A 20,268-nucleotide genomic window follows, 5' to 3' on the forward strand; every position below is an offset into this window, starting at 1 on the left:
AATGTTGTGCAGCAAACTTTAAACGAGCTTCAAAATGCTTTTTCTTTAACAGTGGAGTCTTGCGCAGTGAGCGTGCATCGAGGCTATGGCGATTGAGTGCACTACTTATTGTTTTCTTTGTAACAACTTTACCTGCTAATTCCAGGTCTTTCTGAAGCTCTCCACAAGTGGTCCTTGGCTCTTAGACAACTCTTCTGATTATTCTTTCGACTCCTCTGTCAGAAATCTTGCGAGGAGTACCTTGTCGTGGCTGGTTTATGATGTTCTTTCCAATTCTGGATTACAGCCTCAACGGTGTTCACTGGAACATTCAGAAGTTTAGAAATATGTCTGTCACCGATTCCATCAGTATGTTTTGCAACAATAAGGCTGCGAAGGTCTTGAAAGAGCTCCTTTGTTTTACTCAACATGAGATGCTTCTTGTGTGACACCTTGGTAATGAAAAATCTTTTTATAGGCCATCAATTAGGACTAAACCAGCCAATATTGATTTGAACTGATAGGGGGCAGGATTACTTTCTAAATACTGACAGATTTCAGCTGCTTTCTTGGCTTTACATGCCTTTTTGCACCTCCTTTTCTTCATGTGTTCAATACTTTTTCCCTGTGTCATTCCACTGTATCACACATAAGTTAACTTATGGACTTATTGACTTTGACTTCTTTGTATGTGTGGATTACTTGGGTTGTTACTGACATCTGGTGAAAATTTCATGTCTATAGCCCCATTAGAAATATATTTACTGAGAAAAAGATTGACATGTTCAATACTTATTTTCCCCGCTGTAGATGTTACATGTGACAAGCTCACTTTTCATTGGATCTTAATAAAATGTAAATGGTGGTGGGAAAAAAAATTGAGTACTGAGCACTTGCACAGTGGAAAGCATCATAATAATTTCTGAGGACACTATTGGCCATCGATATTTTGATATCAAAATTGCTCAATTCTGTAAATATTGAGTGGGCTGGGTTTTTTTTTTTTTTAATTCTGTGACTGCTCCTTAATGCAGCATATTACAGCAATCTAGCAATGATGGAAGTACAAGGTCATCTGTCTTGCTTTGAAGGGTGTAGATCAGGTTGATTCCACAGCATTTAATGAAGAAGCACTTGATTCAGATATAATAAACATTATCCATGATGTACATATGACCAGGAACAGCAGGTCATCAGACTATTTTGACTGTCTTAAAACTTTCTAATTAGTTTACATTCTGTGCCTGCATCCAGAAGCCTGTTTCCAGTAATGACTGTCTTCTTTTATTTGCCACTTGCCATTCTCTGCTATTGCTTGCAAATGATTCTGGTTAGTCAAACAACTTAAAATGTTCAAAATAATAATAGGCTAAAAAGCCAAACAGTGATATGTTTATCACCTAACAAAAAGCCAAGTTTAATGAATCCACTCTGGAAGCTAGCATGGATTTGCAGTAAGAGGTCTGTTACTGGCCTCACGAGTCATAACTGAACCACTTACGGTATCACTATCCAGGTCGTAGCTCTCTCCGTTGCTGTCACCACCCTCCCAACGTTGAAGCACTTTTTCTTTGTGTTCTCCATTGACTTTTGAAGAACTGATCGCTGAATCTGTAAATTTGTCTGTAGAAAGAGACACATAAGAAGGCATACATAAATATATTTTGGAGATTACTTTCATTAACACCACTATTACTTCTTGCTGTTTTTATTAGATGGTACTTTGGCTTGGCAGACAACTGAGTGAGTGTTTCCTATTATACAAATATATATATATACATATACATATACAGTGGAACCTCGGTTTGTGAGTAACTTGGTTTACGAGTGTTTTGTAAGACGAGAAAAAATTTTTAATAAATTTTGACTTGATAAATGAGCGAGGTCTTGCAGTACGAGTAGTATGTATACGCTTTGTCTGATGAGCGTCATGTGATCACAACTGAGCTGATGGTTCCTCTCTCTCGCTGCGGGATTGTGGGCAATCATCGCCTATTCTCCGTCTGAGTCGGCGTGCCTCACTCATATAGTCAACATCCGTACGAGTGTATACTGTTTACTAGTTAGCATTGTGACTGTGTGTGCGAGCGCGCGCGTGTGAGTCCCCGTCTTGCACCCTAAAACACGAAGCTGAGTCTCAGTACTTTAGCAACATCAGCTTTATTCAGCTTGAAACAGCAACAGCACTGTTATTTATACACAGACACAGCAGTCAGGCAGGGCCCTGCACATTTATAATGTTCCTTGTATCGCCCATCGACAGCAGGCGCTTATAGCATGTCTGCGATCTTTTCGGATTCGCTTTTACGGCGAACTGCTACAGCGCTGGGAGACTGCGATTGCTTTGGGACGCTCTTCCGCGTGTCGTCCCGTTGGGTGCAATCCCACAAGAGTTTAGAAACTCACTCACACCAGCCATGATTCTTTTCAAAGGTAAAGTGCAGGTTAACTTGTTTAATGTATTTTTACTTTATATTTTGTATTAATCATTTGTGGAACAAATCATCTGAGTTTCCATTATTTCTTATGGGGAAATTCACTTTGATATACGAGTGCTTTGGACTACGAGCACGTTTCCGGAACAAATTATGCTCGCAAACCGAGGTTCCACTGTACAAACATATTTTTATATATATATATATATATATATATATATATATATATATATATATATATATATATATATACACACACACACACACACACACACACACACATATATACACACACACACACACACACACACAGAGTGTCTGATGTTTTATTAAATGTCATATTCACTTTGCATGGATTCTCTGTCTGCTGTTATTGAACTATTGTCTCTTGTCTGTGAGAAACATGAAAGTAAACAATTCATAACATTATTTATATAACAATAAATTTAAAACTGAATACAGAGAAATACACAAGAGCTTGAAAGTTATTTACCTAACATCAGACATACCTTTAGTGGCATAATTCAGGTCTACATTCTTGAAATGCATGGTGACAAGATCAGAGGGTTTGAAAATCATGGTGTCAATAATTTCCTCTCTCTTTGGGGGAGTTCCTCCAGAAATTTGATCCAAGCTTTTCTTGTGAACTGCATCAACAGCAAGCTCACACTGCTCAATATAAAAGAAGTATTTCAATTTAATAAAGATAAAAAAGACACTACAAAGTCTAGGTTGTATTGCAGAAGATGTTCACATTATCAAGGAACACGGCAGTCCTCATAGATCTTTGTATTCTTTACCGCTTTAATTGTTTGTGCCACCCATTTCCTCAGTTACTACTTATGATCCTCAAACCATTTAAACACTTTAAGAATTATGCAGAGTCCGACATCTTAAACATTTAACATTGACCTCTATTTAACATTTAACTGGCATTACTAGTTGTCTTCAGCTAACAGAACCACAATGGCTCAACCAACACCAACCAGTTAAAGACAGCAACCATACAGGACTGGTCCAGGTGAGAACAAAAGACCAGAGTTACCAATTATCTTTGTTGCCAATGCTTAATTACTGGATAAACTAGGTATTACTGGAAAGCTAGCATTAAGGGCAGACATCAAGGACTTGTGTGTTCCCTTTCTGAGAAACATCACGTCCAGGCACTACTATACAGCTACACAGTATATCTACAAACCATATGGAACAAACTGAACTGTCAAAAAGAAAAAAGAAAAAAAAAAAAAAACAGGCCAAGAAGATGTTCTTCATAATAAATAACAAATGAGACACTAAAGTTAAAATAGTTTCTGAAAAGTGCTCATCTGATCTGGAGCATTCAATAGTACTTTCACTATTTGTTTCACAAGTTCTCAAGTGTTCCACCAACTATTGTTCACATCCCGCTGCAAGAAAACACCAGCAGTGCATTCAGCAGACTATAAAACATAATTAGAAAACCCAAGGGATTACTTATTACTGCTTCAAAAAGGGCAAGTTTCAAGAATATTTACCCTAAATATAATTTCACCTGCCAGACCAGGGATGCTAATATTTGATTGAATATAAGGGTCTTACCACCAGACCCTTACCTCTCACATGTAGACCATCTCTCAGGACTCTTACCTGAGCTTAAAAGCAGTGACTGAAGAGTGGTGAGACAGTAATACAAGTGCTACAGTGCTGGACTAAAGAGGCAGAGGGTAAACTGCAGGATTGTTTTGGTTCTGTAAGCTGAGGCATTATGAAAGTCTGATCATCATCGATACATGACTATGCAACAGTCAAAACTGGATTAAAGAAAATATGTACTGACTGTGTGTATATGAAAACAACCCATAGTTACTTGTAAAAAACTGAACATCACTGGTGATATTCATAATTTACTGAAGCCAACACTTTCAAGTTGGTGATAAGGAAATGCTCAGGAAAGCTACTAAAACAGCTAAAAGTGAATAACTTAATAAGCTGAAGACTCGGTTGAAAGTACAATACAGGTAACCTGAGTTTGAGCAAATAATTGGATGCAAGTCTTATTAAACAGAGCAAAGTTCTTTTATAATTATACTAGCAAAATACCCGCGCTTCGCAGCGGAGAAGTAGTGTGTTAAAGAGGTTATGAAAAAAAAAGGAAACATTTTAAAAATAACGTAACATGATTGTCAATGTAATTGTGTTGTCATTGTTATAACTGTTGCTGTCTTATATATATATATATATATATATTATATATATAATATACACACACACATAAACATTTATATACATATACATATATATACATATCTACATATACACATCTACATATATATACACACATACATAAACACACACATAAGACTTACTGACTGAAACGGGCTTTCATTGACAATCATGTTACGTTATTTTTAAAATGTTTCCTTTTTTTTCATAACCTCTTTAACACACTACTTCTCCGCTGCGAAGCGTCGGTATTTTGCTAGTATATATATATATATATATATATATATATATATATATATATATATATATATATACATATATACATATACACACATACATGCAGTTTTAATAACACAGAAATCAATATAAACATTAACATCATTATCATATGAGAATATGAAGTAATATATAAGAAGCACATTTCATATAAATATAAATTATTAAACAGTAAAATCTTCTTCTGTAATTTGCTACGGTGGCAATTTGTGTGTCTGTCCAGGATTTTAAATGACCTGTAGCTCGCAAACCGTTTCACCTATACACTTGAAATGTGGTACACATATAGTACGTCACGTCTACTATCCGCTTTATGGGTGATGATTGTTTTACTCTTTTTATCTTTATTTTATTTTATTGTAGAATCAACTCCTATCTGCGCACAGCAGGGCAGCCGTGGGCGGATGCGTATGGTGTATTCACTCCATGTTATCGTGCATTGCGCTGTCAGTGGTATTTTGATAAAAGAATTTGAACAACATATAAGAAGCGTATAAATTATTAAACAGTAAAACATTAACATTTAAGAAGTAAAGTTACATTAAGTACTACTGCAGTGCCTTCGGGTATACCTCATTTTTTGTTTGCCCATTACATGCTTAAATGTATACATTTTTTGGTGCACCTACCCGAGAACACGCGACATATAACCGAGCGTGGGGAGAAGCATGGATTTTAAACACGCGTTGAGTTGATGTGCTGGTCTCCCTCGTGGAATAACTGGTAATGTTTGACTAAAATCTACAGCGAGTAAAACGACATTACCTCCTATTTTTTTTTTTACGATCTCTGAGATCTTGCTTTTTTCGGTTCAAGGCTTCATAAGCTCTTTTATGTTGTACGGTGTACTTATCCCAAACCATCATCTTTGAATGTTGCAAGACTTTCGCCTTGTATGTAGATCGGGGTAATTACATTCATTGCATTCCTAGTCTGAATCACAATGTGATTGTATGGGTGGTTACCTGGCACTGTAGGGTTGCCACCCATCCTTTAAAATACGGAATCGTGCCGCGTTTGAGAATGAAATTGCGCGTCCCGTTTTGAATCAATACTGGACGGGATTTATCCCGTATTTTTTTTATAATTTTTTTTTTAAAGCAGCATCTCATGCAAATCATCCCACACGCATTTTATGAAGATGCCTCCTTTCCTACTTTTGATTGGGTAATACTTGATGTCATCGTTACTTTGATTGGTCTTTTTAACTGTCCAGTGAGGAGGGCGTGTCTTTTAAGTAGAGTCTGCAAAGTGTTGGCACTGAGATGTGGCGTCAGCGCCATAGTTGAAGCCCCTAACGTTGCGGTCAGCAAGTCGGCTAACATCCGCCATGTGCCGTCTTTCAGTTGCGAGAAGCAGATCATAGAATGGTTGAAACTGTTGCCCCTAACGTTGCGCCACGGCGTGTGGTTCGTTTATACCTCGTGTCTTCTCATTAAAGTTTTATCTCGTGAATATGTTATTGCAATCCGCAGCGGGAGCGTTTCTATGAACTTAATTTAAACTTACGTTTTACACCGTGCTTTGTTTCCCTTATGAACATGCTTGTATGCTTAAGTCGCTCCGTTCTCAATTGTTTAATTAATTTTTTGCTGTTCGCGGCTCTTCCTCCATTTCCCCCTACTTCATTCTTTTATCTCGCGAATATGTTATTGCAATCCTTAACGGGAGCGTTTCAATAAACTGATTGAAAATAGTTTTGCATTTACCTTTTTAGTAAAAGGCGAGCTTTTAAGCCTGAGAAATCACCCCGTAAATGCACACGTTTAATTGCACATGTGTTAATATGTATGGTTACACAGTATTAAAAGACAGTGAACAACGTCAGTTACCTTTGTTCCCGCGTTTGATAAAAGGCGAGCTTTTAAGCCTGAGAAATCACCCCGTAAATGCACACGTTTAATTGCACATGTGTTAATATGTATGCTTACACAGTATTAAAAGACAGTCAAAAATTAACATCATTTACCTTCGTTCCCGCGTGTGACTCGTGCTGTAAATCTCTTCCTTGTTTTTAGTTCACGTGATTACGTAGGAGGCGTGATGACGCGATACGTGACTCCGCCTCCTCCATTACAGTGTATGGACAAAAAATATGTTCCAGTTATGACCATTACGCTTTGAATTTCGAAATGAAACCTGCCTAACTTTTGTAAGTAAGCTGTAAGGAATGAGCCTGCCAAATTTCAGCCTTCCACCTACACGGGAAGTTGGAGAATTAGTGATGAGTGAGTCAGTGAGTCAGTCAGTGAGGGCTTTGCCTTTTATTATTATAGATTTTTCCAAAGACTAAGTTTATGCACAGACAAAAACCCAGTCAAAATCTGTATCACTCCAGTTGTAGAAAGCACTACTGTGTTCTATCTAAAACAATGTTCAATTTCAGCTTTATATAGACAAAGAAGAAACTTTCGCTGCATTCCAGCCTGCTGTAAATATACCTATCCCTGTACAAAATAAAATAAGATTGTCTTAATAAAAACCAACAAGTGTCACACACTCCCATTGTTATGAATATAACAGAATAGATAGTTTGGACCACCTCCAGGGTGCATACCATCATGACATATCTATAATGGATGCCATATTCCTAGAACTTCCTATTATACTGGAATATGTGGATAATGAAAAGCAACATGCTAGAGTGCGGAGTATGAACTGGAGCTCAGCATTAACACTGTCATATCATTAAAGCTGACTGCATTGATCCTAGACGTGGGTCTCTGAGAACATATGACAATTAAATTTTGCACCTCCTACCTAGCAAAGTCTAGCAGCATTATCTCCTTTACTATGATACTGAGAAAGCAGAAAAAACATTAAGTGTAATGATTATAAGTCTCCATCTATCCATCCATTATCCAACCTGCTACATCCAAACTGCAGGGTTTCGGGGGTCTGCTGGAGCCAACCCCAACCAACACAGGGCACAAGGTAGTAAGCAGACCCCAGGCAGGGCGCCAGCCCACCGCAGATGATTATAAGTATTTTAACTCATAAAATACCAATGACTGTATTTTGTATTAATCATGCTGCAGAGAACTATATGATTTTATACTTCTATATGATTTGATCTGAATTTAGGTAGGAAAGGAATGATGTTTATGCACAGAATATGAGACTGATTTAATTCTTCTATGTGAAAGTGCTAACCTCTTGATATTAACAGAACACACTGTCATATTATAAATCAATGTGATCGTTTTCTTCACTCTTGCTTAAAAATATAAGACAAAATTGTCATTTACGAATTAATAAATAAGGATTATTAATCTAATCAAACAAATATAATCTAATGAAGATATTAAAGTTATAAGAATGTAATCTCTTTATAACTAATGCAATGAACTTTAAGAAAACTGCTTAAAATGGGTTTGTGTGTGTGTACTGAGAAGGTCACAGCCTTTAGAAAATGTAAGTGCCTGGTACTGCTTTGTTTTTCTATACTCCAATATGTCATAAATTAAGATGTAACCCTAATCTATGTATGACCTCAGAATGAACTGTTATGTTTTTTCTGTTCTCTCTTTGGCTAATGAACAAGCTAGGTGATTAAAGAGAGAACAGGTTTTCTTTTTCTCTATTCTGCCTGAACTCAAATTAGTTTGCCGAGCCGCGGGAAAGGGCGGGGGGGGGGACTAGGAGTATGGGGTTTTAGGGTGGGTTGTCTCACAGTCTCTCTAACTCACCAAGAATATACAGTGGGTACGTAAAGTATTCAGACCCCCTTCAATTTTTCACTCTTTGTCATATTGCAGCCATTTGCTAAAATCTTTTAAATAAATTTTTTCCCTCATTAATGTACACACAGCACCCCATATTGACAGACAAAAAAAAAGAATTTTTGAAATTGTTGCAGATTTATTAAAAAAGAAAAACTGAAATATCACCTGGTCCTAAGTATTCAGACCCTTTGCTCAGTATTTAGTAGAAGCACCCTTTTGAGCTAATACAGCCATGAGTCTTCTTGGGAAAGATGCAACAAGTTTTTCACACCTGGATTTGGGGATCCTCTGCCATTCCTCCTTGCTGATCCTCTCCAGTTCTGTCAGGTTGGATGGTAAACGTTGGTGGACAGCCATTTTTAGGTCTCTCCAGAGATGCTCAATTGGGTTTAAGTCAGGGCTCTGGCTGGGCCATTCAAGAACAGTCACAGAGTTGTTGTGAAGCCACTCCTTCGTTATATTAGCTGTGTGCTTAGGGTCATTGTCTTGTTGGAAGGTAAACCTTCGGCCCAGTCTGAGGTCCTTAGCACTCTGGAGAAAGTTTTTGTCCAGGATATCCCTGTATTTGGCCGCATTCATCTTTCCCTCGATTGCAACCAGTCGTCCTGTCCCTGAAGCTGAAAAACACCCCCACAGCATGATGCTGCCACCGCCATGCTTCACTGTGGGGACTGTATTGGACAAGTGATGAGCAGTGCCTGGTTGTCTCCACACATACTTCAGTGCAGGACACATGACAGCCCGCATGGAGTTTGCTAAAAGACACCTGAAGGACTCTGAGATGGTGAGAAATAAGATTCTCTGGTCTGATGAGACCAAGATAGAACTTTTTGGCCTTAATTCTAAGCGGTATGTGTGGAGACAACCAGGCACTGCTCATTATTTGTCCAATACAGTCCCCACAGTGAAGCATGGTGGTGGCAGCATCATGCTGTGGGGGTGTTTTTCAGCTGCAGGGACAGGACGACTGGTTGCAATCGAGGGAAAGATGAACGTGGCCAAGTACAGGGATATCCTGGACAAAAACCTTCTCCAGAGTGCCAAGGACCTCAGACTGGGCTGAAGGTTTACTTTCCAACAAGACAATGACCCTAAGCACACAGCTAAAATAACGAAGGAGTGGCTTCACAACAACTCTGTGACTGTTCTTGAATGGCCCAGCCAGAGCCCTGACTAAAACCCAATTGAGCATCTCTGGAGAGACCTAAAAATGGCTGTCCACCAACGTTTACCATCCAACCTGACAGAACTGGAGAGGATCAGCAAGGAGGAATGGCAGAGGATCCCCAAATCCAGGTGTGAAAAACTTGTTGCATCTTTCCCAAGAAGACTCATGGCTGTATTACCTCAAAAGGGTGCTTCTACTAAATACTGAGCAAAGGGTCTGAATACTTAGGACCATGTGATATTTCAGTTTTTCTTTTTTAATAAATCTGCAACAATTTCAAAAATTCTTTTTTTTGTCTGTCAATATGGGGTGCTGTGTGTACATTAATGAGGGAAAAAATTAAATGATTTTAGCAAATGGCTGCAATATGACAAAGAGTGAAAAATTGAAGGGGGTCTGAAAACTTTCCGTACCCACTGTATATTAAAGAAATTGCTTTTAATTTTAAATTGGTGTTTATCTCGTTGTTTTCCGACTTCAGCGCTCACAATACTTAACAAAGGCTCTCCACAGGGAAGCATTGCGAGCTCCTTGTTGTACTCCTTGTTCATCTATCACTGCATGACCAGATCAATCTCTGACTCCATTGAAAACAGCTTCTACAGAAGAGATCTGTCTTCTAAAACAACAATCACTCCCTTAACATCAGCAACGTAAAGATACTAACTGCAGTATTTACAAATAAAGGCCACAATCCCAAATACATTTAAGGGGATACCACTTTAAATATCTTTGAATCATAAATCATAGACCAGCTGAAGTGGACACAACACAACTTGACCATATTCAGGAAGGCTTATGAACACCTTTTCTTCCTCAAATGAGTGTGAAAAGCCCAGATGTCTCAATTTACGTAAACCAACTTGATGACCTTCCTTCTTTCTGTCCGCAATCTACCCTGGTACAGGAACTTTGCCATTTGTACCGCTAAACTTTTATAGTTTTCATTCACAGGTAAAAAAGGCTACTATTCAGCCTGCTGTACTAACAACTCCTGAGGTATTTTTCTTGCAGATCTTGTCTGATGTTGCTTGTAATGCATGATGTACTCACTGTCAAAACTGGTACACACTGTCTTTTGATTGCACAGTACTACTATTACTTGTGGGTATGATATACAAATAAGAATCGTACTGTACTGTGTATGCAACAAATTTAAACTTGATGCCATACATGTTTGTAACCGATCTGTTTAAATGTTTATGGACCTACTTATGGCACAAAATAACAAATGAGATGCTTACAGAGCTATTACTTTTAAACTCCTCCCTTGCACACGTCTGCATGAATGTGCAAAGGTATACCATTGGAGCAACTAACTGATTGGTTCAACAAAAGAATAGGACTTACCTTAGAACTCAAGGTTTTAAAAATACCTTCATAAATACTGCCATTCTTAACTCTGATGTCACATGTTGAGCCCTGCAATGAAGAAATAATTTATAGACACAAAAATGTGCAGCTCTCGGCCATGGGTGATAAACAATATTAGGCTAGCAGCACACCTGGAAATGTCACTACGTATCACAAATGAAAAGTACTCTTATATAGGACCTGAAGGTTGATAAAGACTACAGCTGAAATGGTTGGTGTGTTTGGATCCAAACAGATCACTTTTAGTTAGTAGTAATAATATTGTCTGTAAATGTGAACATGTTCTAATGACAAATTACATTTTTTTCAAAACATAAATGCTCAAACGGCCGATGCGACAAGAAAATATTTTACTTGTTTTCGGATTAGTCATTTACACTGCTGGTGGGCACACCCTAACCCTAGGACCTGTTTCACCTCTAATAAAGTAAGGCAACAATAACAATTCAAGTAAGGATTTTACTGTAACAGATATGCCCAACAATAATCTTGACATCACACAAAAAACTCACCACAACAGCTGTGAGAAAGTGCAGCATTCTAGAATTGTTATAAACTCCTTCAAACATCTGTAGAGAAAATACAAAATTCTGATGAAAAACAAAAAAATCTTGGGGATGTAAAGCAAGAAATTGGGATACTGTATTTACTTACTGGAGACGATTGTGGGGGTCCTTTTCCAGAGTTTCGACCCCTAAAAAAGGAATAAAAAATTAAATCTATTTTCTGTGTTGTACAATGCATAGCCATACTTTAAAAGTAATGATCAGTGCCTACTTTGGCTCGTTTAGCAGTACACATAAAATCAATTTAATATCACACACTACTTAAATAAATCTAACTATATATATCGAACTAAATCTATATAGATAGATAGCTCTCTCTATCTATCGCTCGATCAGTTGATAGAGAGATACCTTTGTGAAACATTTGGGAAGAGTTTCCCAACACCTAAATAAAAATTTGTGTTGTCCTGGAACTTGTTCCTTGTGTCTGCCTGCATTAGGTTTGGGGAGCTGGAATGCCCCCAGGAGCCCACAATACATACATACACAAAAAAAAAAACCAACAACAAAAAACACACACACACAGATTTACGGACGACCAGGTTGAGGTGATTCATACTTAAAGCAGAGGTAGATAGAAAAACAATAGGGAAATAACATTCCAGAAACTGTCCAAACCAGCCACAATAATAAATCTTTTGTTACTTCTTCAAAGGGTTGTATGTTTTCTCACTCTACGGTTTGTTTTGATAGCCACTGCTTCATGTGGCTAATTCTTATGCATTCAGCCAGCACCACCTTCCTTACACCAGTGTTTCTTAACCCTTCTTGTCCCACCATTTAGTTTTGCCTTTTTAAATTCATTCATGACCCACTAGCGGCAACTACTACAAAATGCCTCCTTGGTGAAACAAGCTCACTTAGAAACTGCTGATTGCTTAGGCGACATGCAGTGACCCACAAGTAAACCAATGTCAAGAGTGCAAGAACTGCTGACGGCAAAATGCAGTGGTTGAGTAACACTGCCTTAAATGGACCAGGCATGTGGCCTCCGAGATGAGAAGACTGTTTGGTGCTACTTCATATTGGCAGTTAAAGCATGTGTACCATCTATTAATTTGCAGACCACCAAACCAAATGATTTGTTCAGCTAAATATCATTGACAAGGGGGCTTCGCCCCCTGCTCGCTTCGCTCGCCTACCCCCAGCGTTTTGAACCCGTGCCCGCTGGGCAGCCATAGTTTCAGACGCGCGTTGTAGGAGCTTGTGTTGTTTTGAACCCGTGCTTGCCCTGCTTCTGCGGTTTGAGACGCGCGTTGTAGGCGTATATCCATCAGTCGAGCCCGTTCGGTTTGAACCCGAGCCTGCTTTGCCTCCGCAGTTTCAGACGGTGGGTCGCGTTCGCCGTTTTGTACGATCCGAAGCAGCACATTATTCCTACCTTCACTCCGCAGTAGTGCCACGCACAATATGGCGGTGATGCTTGCGTCTTCACAACGCATTAGTGCCACTCACAATATGGCGGCAACGCCTGCGCCTTCCGTATTATGTCGGGTTTTACCATGGTGTGTAGGCGCCTTTGCCTTTCGTACTTTCCCACGCCTTCCGACGTGCGATGTAGGCGTCTGCACCTTCCGGGTCTGCCTCCGCTGTGTGGTGTGGACGTTTAACTGTCGTTGTTTCTGACTTTATATTCTGTATCTCGCTGTGCATGGGTTTCGTGCCTAGGTTTTTTTGAAGCTGTTGCATTCCAGTTTTCATCATCTGTAACCTGCTCTCCATGTGTTTGTCCCCGTTCTTTAACCTCTTTATGATGTTTTACTTTGTTTCCTACTCTGTCTTTTATTTCTGACCTCGCTTTATCCTGCTTGTGGCATGTGAGACGGTTCGTAGTCTCTCCCGTTTTGTTCTGGGGCTGGGGGCTTTGTGTGGCGCCTGCGCACGTTCGTAGTCTCTCCCGTTTCACTCTGGGGAGGGGGGCTTGGTGTGGCGCTTGCGCACTATGTCTCCTGCGTCCATATCCGGTTTACCATTCTCGTTTAGTAATATGGATATCATTAGAATAACTGAAGTCTCTGCACACAACCTACCCATCTCATATTTTCCCAAACAACCATATCCATTAAGATCATGGGTGCACAAGTAGTAACAGCATAGACCAGAAACATATATACACAAACACAGAAGCACAGAGACAATTTCAGTAAGGGCTGTCAACAAATTTTTACTTTATACAGACTTGTTTCAGCATTTAAACTATGCCACAGCTTCATGTTCAGATAGTGATACACCTGAAACTTTGTGATGGTAAGTTTCGCACAGGCTGTTCAAAAACTATGACTGTACTACAACTTCAGATTTACAGCACCAAGCGTGCAGTGTGTATTTTTAAATAGAATCCCACTGCAACTGCATACTGGTTCATGTTAACAGTGCTCCTGCAACACCAATTAAACATGCTGGATGTGGTGCATTTATGGGGCTGTAGAAGGTGTGTTTGTAAAAAGACGAAACTGCTCACCTGCAAACAATGAGTGTCATTTGATTAAGCTGCATTCAACTATGTTATTCAGTTTCCCCACTGCTACAATTTAATCTTAATGTAAAGAATTTTTTTAAAACTGAAAATTCCTTTTTGCATTTATTGTTGTTTATTATTAATGATAACAATCAGTAAAGTTCATTTTTTTAACTAAGTGATTTAAAAATATGTATGAATTGCCACCATTGTATTTTGAATTACAGTAGTTTGCTATAGTTTTGTCTGTATAAAAAGGTTAACTTGGTGATACCAGTTCCAGATTTACCATGGCCTCCCTCTTTCTTTCAGTCAGTCCATTTACAGTGGACCATGCTCTACTTCATTAAACTTTGACCTTTGTACATTACTTCCATATGTACGGTAATATTCTTGTAATGAACACCAAGATAAAGATTGCCATCACACAAAATTTTAGTTTAGCCTTCAGTCACTTGATGCATGTTTATTTATCACAATGTCTGCTCTCCGACCTTAACACTGGTGTCACTTTTTCATTTAATTCAAATACAATTAAAGTGTCATATGGAGCAATAAGTAAAGTTGCACATTCAAGCCGCTCTCCTATCTTAAATGATCATATTAGGCAGATTTACATTACACTGGTTTAAAATGATATGTGTTATGTCACCCATAGTAGCATAAATCTCATTACACGATATATACAGTACATTTGTTTTGTGTTCATGATACAGTACCTTTATAGGCTTTTGAAAATGACTATTGTAATTAACTAATGTAATTAACAAATAATTAATGAGTAAATCCATAGTGATCCCAAATGGGAGATGTTATGTCAGATTTTAACTGAGCTTGGCTCAAGTGAAGTGAACCTGTCATGAGATCAGCAGCCCCATTAAAAGCTTAAACAGTCAACTAGGAGAAATGTATTATTTTTGGCTTAGTTAACTTTAGCCCCCGCCACGCTATACAACTTTTCCAGAGATTTTCAGTCATTGATTTCACTTACATAATGTTATGTGGCAATTGCAGAATGTAATGTGACATCCACAGCAAAGCAATCGTAGAGCTCAGCAACTCGTCACTGGCCAAGTTGTGCATACAAGACAATTAATGTGTGACAATCAATAAGGGTGCAGGTGGAAGTACAACATATACCACGTGGCTGAAAGGAAATAGGAAAATCAGGCATTTTGGACTGCAAAAACAGAACCGAGGCTTTGTTTCTAGTACTGAGACAGAACAGAAAGACAGGCTCAGATTCTTTACCAGAAAGCACATTAATTCGCTGTCAGAATGAGGCAATCTCGCTACATATTAGTGTGCTGAAAAATCATAAGGGAGTTGTGTAATCTGCCATTCCCTACAGTTCCTAGGCACCTTATTGGAACATCCTTAAGGCAACGAAACCCAGGAAAAGCAGTAGTTAAAGGTGTGCCACCATTACACATGCCTTTCCCACTCTGAAAAAAGTGACTCTCTGGTAGTGCAATAACCATGAGAAAACCCCGAGCACATGTACACAAATACACTGCACTCAGGTACAAATGCCCTTGTCAGGGCACTTTTCAAATGACCCATTTGTTTGCATCTGTCTGCTCTGGGAACTGTGGCTTCATTCGACCCTCAGACAATAGATGGATATTGGCAAGTATGTTGATGCTTATGTTACCTTATCCTTGTTGTTCAGTGGAGAGACTGAACAACTTTAATGCACAATAACACAGCTTTTCATCTAACATTAGGCTCTTTATCGATTCCCCCTCTTGCATATCACACCAGACTGATCACATAAACACACTCATTCATATAACAGACTGCTTTTTTCACATCTAGCTACTGCAAAATCTGTGGCAAACAAATGACAATATCATCAGCATCACAACAGCCTGCAAATATTAAATGGGTCAGTCTACAGAACCACTGAAAAATGGAAGTTAGATTAGCTCAAAACAGAAACATGCGCTTGTAGAATACCTTCAAATAAATGCAAAGCATGAAGGTTTCACACTGATAGTGGGAAAGGACCAAGAGCCATTAGCACCAATACTGCTACTGATTTTGTGACTGCCAGCAAAAGCATAAAAAAGGTCACATCCCTATGCCCATCAACTAAGTATAATGTCTGCTTAAAGTGAGACATGGGTAATCACTTTGATGTTGATGCCTTACAAATAGATTAATTTAGTTAAACAGGCCAGTTAACTGTTACCTAACAAAAAAAAAATCACATCACAGGATTAACTGTTATTATGGAATATCCACCAAAAAAAATAGTATTTTTCATTAGTTACTTGTTGGTTGAGTTGCTGACCTAAAATAAAATCACGTTTTTAATGGGTATAAATTTCCTAACACAATGTTTCAATGAGGGCCAGCACTGAACAAACAACATCAAAACATCAATAAAAAATATATTTACTCATTTTGCATAATCCACACTTCAGATACCCCATGACATGCTCACAGCACCTCAAACACCGTATTTTTGCTAAAATATTGTTAAGTTAACCAACGTGCTCACGAATGGCTGTGGAGTATATTGTTCTGAAAAGACAACAACATAAACTTAACTTCTGAACTGCACAAGGCAGAGCACAGCACGGGAAGTTGTTCATTAAAATTATAGCCTGGATAAAGAAAAAGTCAATAATATGAGTTTGGTAAGAAGAGATGATCCCGTTACAAATGTAGAAAGATAGTAAGCTTAAAGGCTTGTTGTTTGACCAAAGTGATGATATGCTTTGCTGTCCTAACAACATCAGATAAATGGAATTTCATTTGTGAAAACCCGAACAAGTGGGTTTATACAGACATTATCATCATGTGTGCAGGGCAAATTAAATACTTACTTGCGTATGACATCAGCACAACATTAGGGTAACAGTAATTCCACAAGAGACTCGAGACATGTGCTTTAACCCAAACACACTTAAATTTATCATTCTTGTCTAGTCTGGGAATGCCTATGTATTCCCAGGAGGTTGCGAAGAAAAGGGATGTATGGGCCTCTTTGCTTAGATTGCTGCAATGTTTAAATTACCTGGAATCAACTGCAGCCCTTTCTAGATGTTATGGTTTTAAATGTTTCTTGGCATGAAAGCTTTAGCTTTCTGATATCTTACTTCTCAACAAGTCAAAATTCCTTTCCCCTGACCCAGAGGATGGCCCCAGCACACTACTTTCCCAGGGGTCTATGTATTGATAGCAAAACAGAACCACACACAGGCATCAGAAACATTGTGAGCCCCTATGCTCCTGGGGCCCCCAACCAGTGCCCATACGTTAAGACGGCCCTGCAGACAATCACCACTTGACACTGGAGGTCACTTTGGTGACCTCCAAATCTCTGTGAATATGCACTACCCAGCTATGCGGAGCAGTGCAGAGCCGTGCAGCCTTACCTTGCAAGGAGAATAATAAATAAAAATCACACAAGAAAAAAAAAAAACCACACACAGTCAAAAAAATCACATAAGAAAAAAACCATCAAAAAATAAACCCTACGCAGGATACATTTGTAAATGTGGTTATATGGTGGAAAAGCAAAGCCATTGTGAACAACATGCAAGTAGAGCCTTTTTTTTTTACTTAAGTTTTGCGAATTGTTGTGGGTAAGGCATCTGACAAATTGACAATAGGAATTTTTTTTTTGGAAATAAAACAACTATGCTCTTTATCAGAAAAACTATTGATAGTTATCCGCTGTTCAGCATAGCATCCTTGTAATGTAAATTTGGATTAATTTTCACTAGTTAAGCAGTTAGTTACAAATGAATACTTGAAGAGCACACCGATGACCCTTCGGACGTTTCCGTAATTTACCAATTTTGCTTTCCTATCAAACGTAATTCCGTCTGTTCTCGTACGTTAAAAAAGAAAGTGATCTGTAAACTTCACCGTGTAGGCTTCTCGTTGGTCGTGAAACTTGTAAAGGTCACCGAAAGCCCTAAACGCACGTGACCTAAGGAATAAAGCCGCGAGTGGCGTCAGTGGCTCCTTTTTTTTTGTCCCCGATCCCTTCATTCTGCACCCCCAACACGGCACGTCAGGTGAGCGCCGTTCCGCTCGGTGTTACCACTGGCTGCTTCACAAGCACGCATATACCCTCCAAAGCGTGTCATGGCACACCTACTGGACACCCCCTCAAATTCGTGGCTGCCTCCAATCGGCTATGTTCGTCGAAATACTGTAATAATTCGACCCTTAGGTTTTCGAAGCTGAAGAGAATTTTTAAAATGACGAAATTAAACAAAGGCCCAGTATGAGTCCTTATATTCTAGGTGTCGTGTCATTGGACGGAAACATTGTCATTTACCAGTGACGTACTGCGTGATTGGCTGTATCATTGTCGTTAGAGAGAGGGAAGTCGTTTCGTACTTCAGCATCTGGGTGGTCTAACAGCAAATCAATCTTCACAAGGGCTCTTCTTTCTAACACGTAACTGGCTCCTCCAGGCGTCAATCACAAGGTTCTGCTTTTTAATTCGCAGCCCTTCGGTTGACGTTCACGCTTACCAGCCTCTCGTCTGACCGGTAGGCCTCAATAGCCTCCTCGGCCTGTCCTAAACACCTACAGATACCGACTTACCTTCCGGCCACGGGTCTGCTGTTGGTGCTGTTAACGCCGACTGCAGAGACGGGCGATCCGCCTACACCGATGGTTGCTGCAGCTCCGTTGGCGGCTTTTCGCCCACTAGGATTCGCCGTTTGTTTCAACATCGGAGCAAAGATATTTCAGTATATTAAATGCTCTTAAAAACAAGAGAAACTAATCTATTGCGCGCTTCTAAGCGTGACTGCAGGGAAAGTTTCGTCGCCAAAGCAGAGCTGGTAAATTCCTTTTGTCGCGTCTTCGTTTACACAGATTTGTATTTTATTTTCGTCTTCTTCTGTCTCCCTTACAAAACCGCCGCGTCTCGAGACTGTGCAGCCCGCGCGCGCGACAGCGTTCACTCCTGCTTCCTCGCGAGACGTCAAGGGAGCGCGCACGTGTACGTGTTGAGGTGGCGACTGACACGAGCACGTCTGTTTCAGGCATGCGCATTCCTAGGAAAGTGTGCGTGTCAAGAATTGTGAGCGTGCGCACCTTAAGCCTTCATTTCGAAAGGGTAATTTTAGAGTATATGGAGTCGAGTGGAGTCATTTGGTTTAAATGAGAGCAAATTACTTTTCAATATTCATTATTTACATAATAAATAATATTGCAGTAGATAGATCTTTATTGCCATTGTCACTTTTGCAAAGGAACAACGAAATTGAAGGTGCAGTCAACTCAGTGTGAGGAATAAGAGTTAAAAAGACAAGAAGAGAGAAAATAATAACAAACCGAATAGTAATAAAAGTACAAAATATACAAATTGCACTGGTTAAATGTACAAATTGCACTTGTTGACTTAAGGTCTATATTGCACATTGGTAGAATGATATGGAGCAGTTTTATTCTGAGTTCAGGGCCATGATTGCTTTTGGATAAAAGCTGTTTTTAAGGCGGTTTCTCCTGGTTTTCATTGTTCTGCATCTCTTGCCTGATGGCAAAAGCTGGAAGAGGCAATGACAGGGATGTGATGAATCCTGTAAAATGTCTATTGCTTTTTTTTTGCGGCATTGGAAGGTGTAGATTTGTTCCAGAGTGGGGAGGGTACAACCAATTGTTCTCTCCGCTGTCCTGACGACCCTGTGGAGCACTTTCTTTTCTGAGGAAGTGCAGCTGCCGTACCACACACACAGTCCGTACGTGAGCACACTCTCGATGGAACAGTGATAAAAAGCAAGGAGCAGATTTTTGGGGAGATGGTTCTTTCTGAGAATTCTCTGAAAATACAGTCTCTGCTGCGCCTTCTTCAGCAGCTCCTTGGTGTTGGCGCTCCAGGTCAAGTCATCCTCCAGCTCAATGCCCATAAACCTGAACACCGGGACCCTCTCCACACAGGCCCTGCCAATGACGAGTGGCTGGATGTCAGTTTTGTTTTTTCTAAAGTCAATAACAAGCTCCTTCATTTTCGTGGTGTTGAGGAGCAGGTTATTGGCTCTGCACCACTCTGACAGCCGCACCACCTCATCCCTGTAAGCCAGCTCACCCTCCTTGCCCGAGATGAGTCCAA

At 39.5% G+C, this 20,268-nt stretch overlaps 1 protein-coding gene across 1 annotated transcript in view; it reads right to left on the bottom strand.

Moving 5' to 3' along the window:
- The window catches only part of LOC114661595 (ataxin-2-like), a 48,356-nt gene extending 29,211 nt beyond the window's left edge, over positions 1-19,145 (bottom strand). The window contains 6 exon segments of the mRNA XM_028814722.2: positions 1,481-1,602; positions 2,924-3,083; positions 11,136-11,207; positions 11,672-11,728; positions 11,814-11,853; positions 18,756-19,145. Of these exon segments, the coding sequence (XP_028670555.2) occupies positions 1,481-1,602; positions 2,924-3,083; positions 11,136-11,207; positions 11,672-11,728; positions 11,814-11,853; positions 18,756-18,886 (582 nt within the window). The 5' untranslated portion in view covers positions 18,887-19,145.
- Positions 19,146-20,268: the final 1,123 nt, after the last annotated feature.

Source organism: Erpetoichthys calabaricus, chromosome 12, assembly GCF_900747795.2.
Source record: "Erpetoichthys calabaricus chromosome 12, fErpCal1.3, whole genome shotgun sequence".
NCBI lineage: Eukaryota > Metazoa > Chordata > Cladistia > Polypteriformes > Polypteridae > Erpetoichthys > Erpetoichthys calabaricus.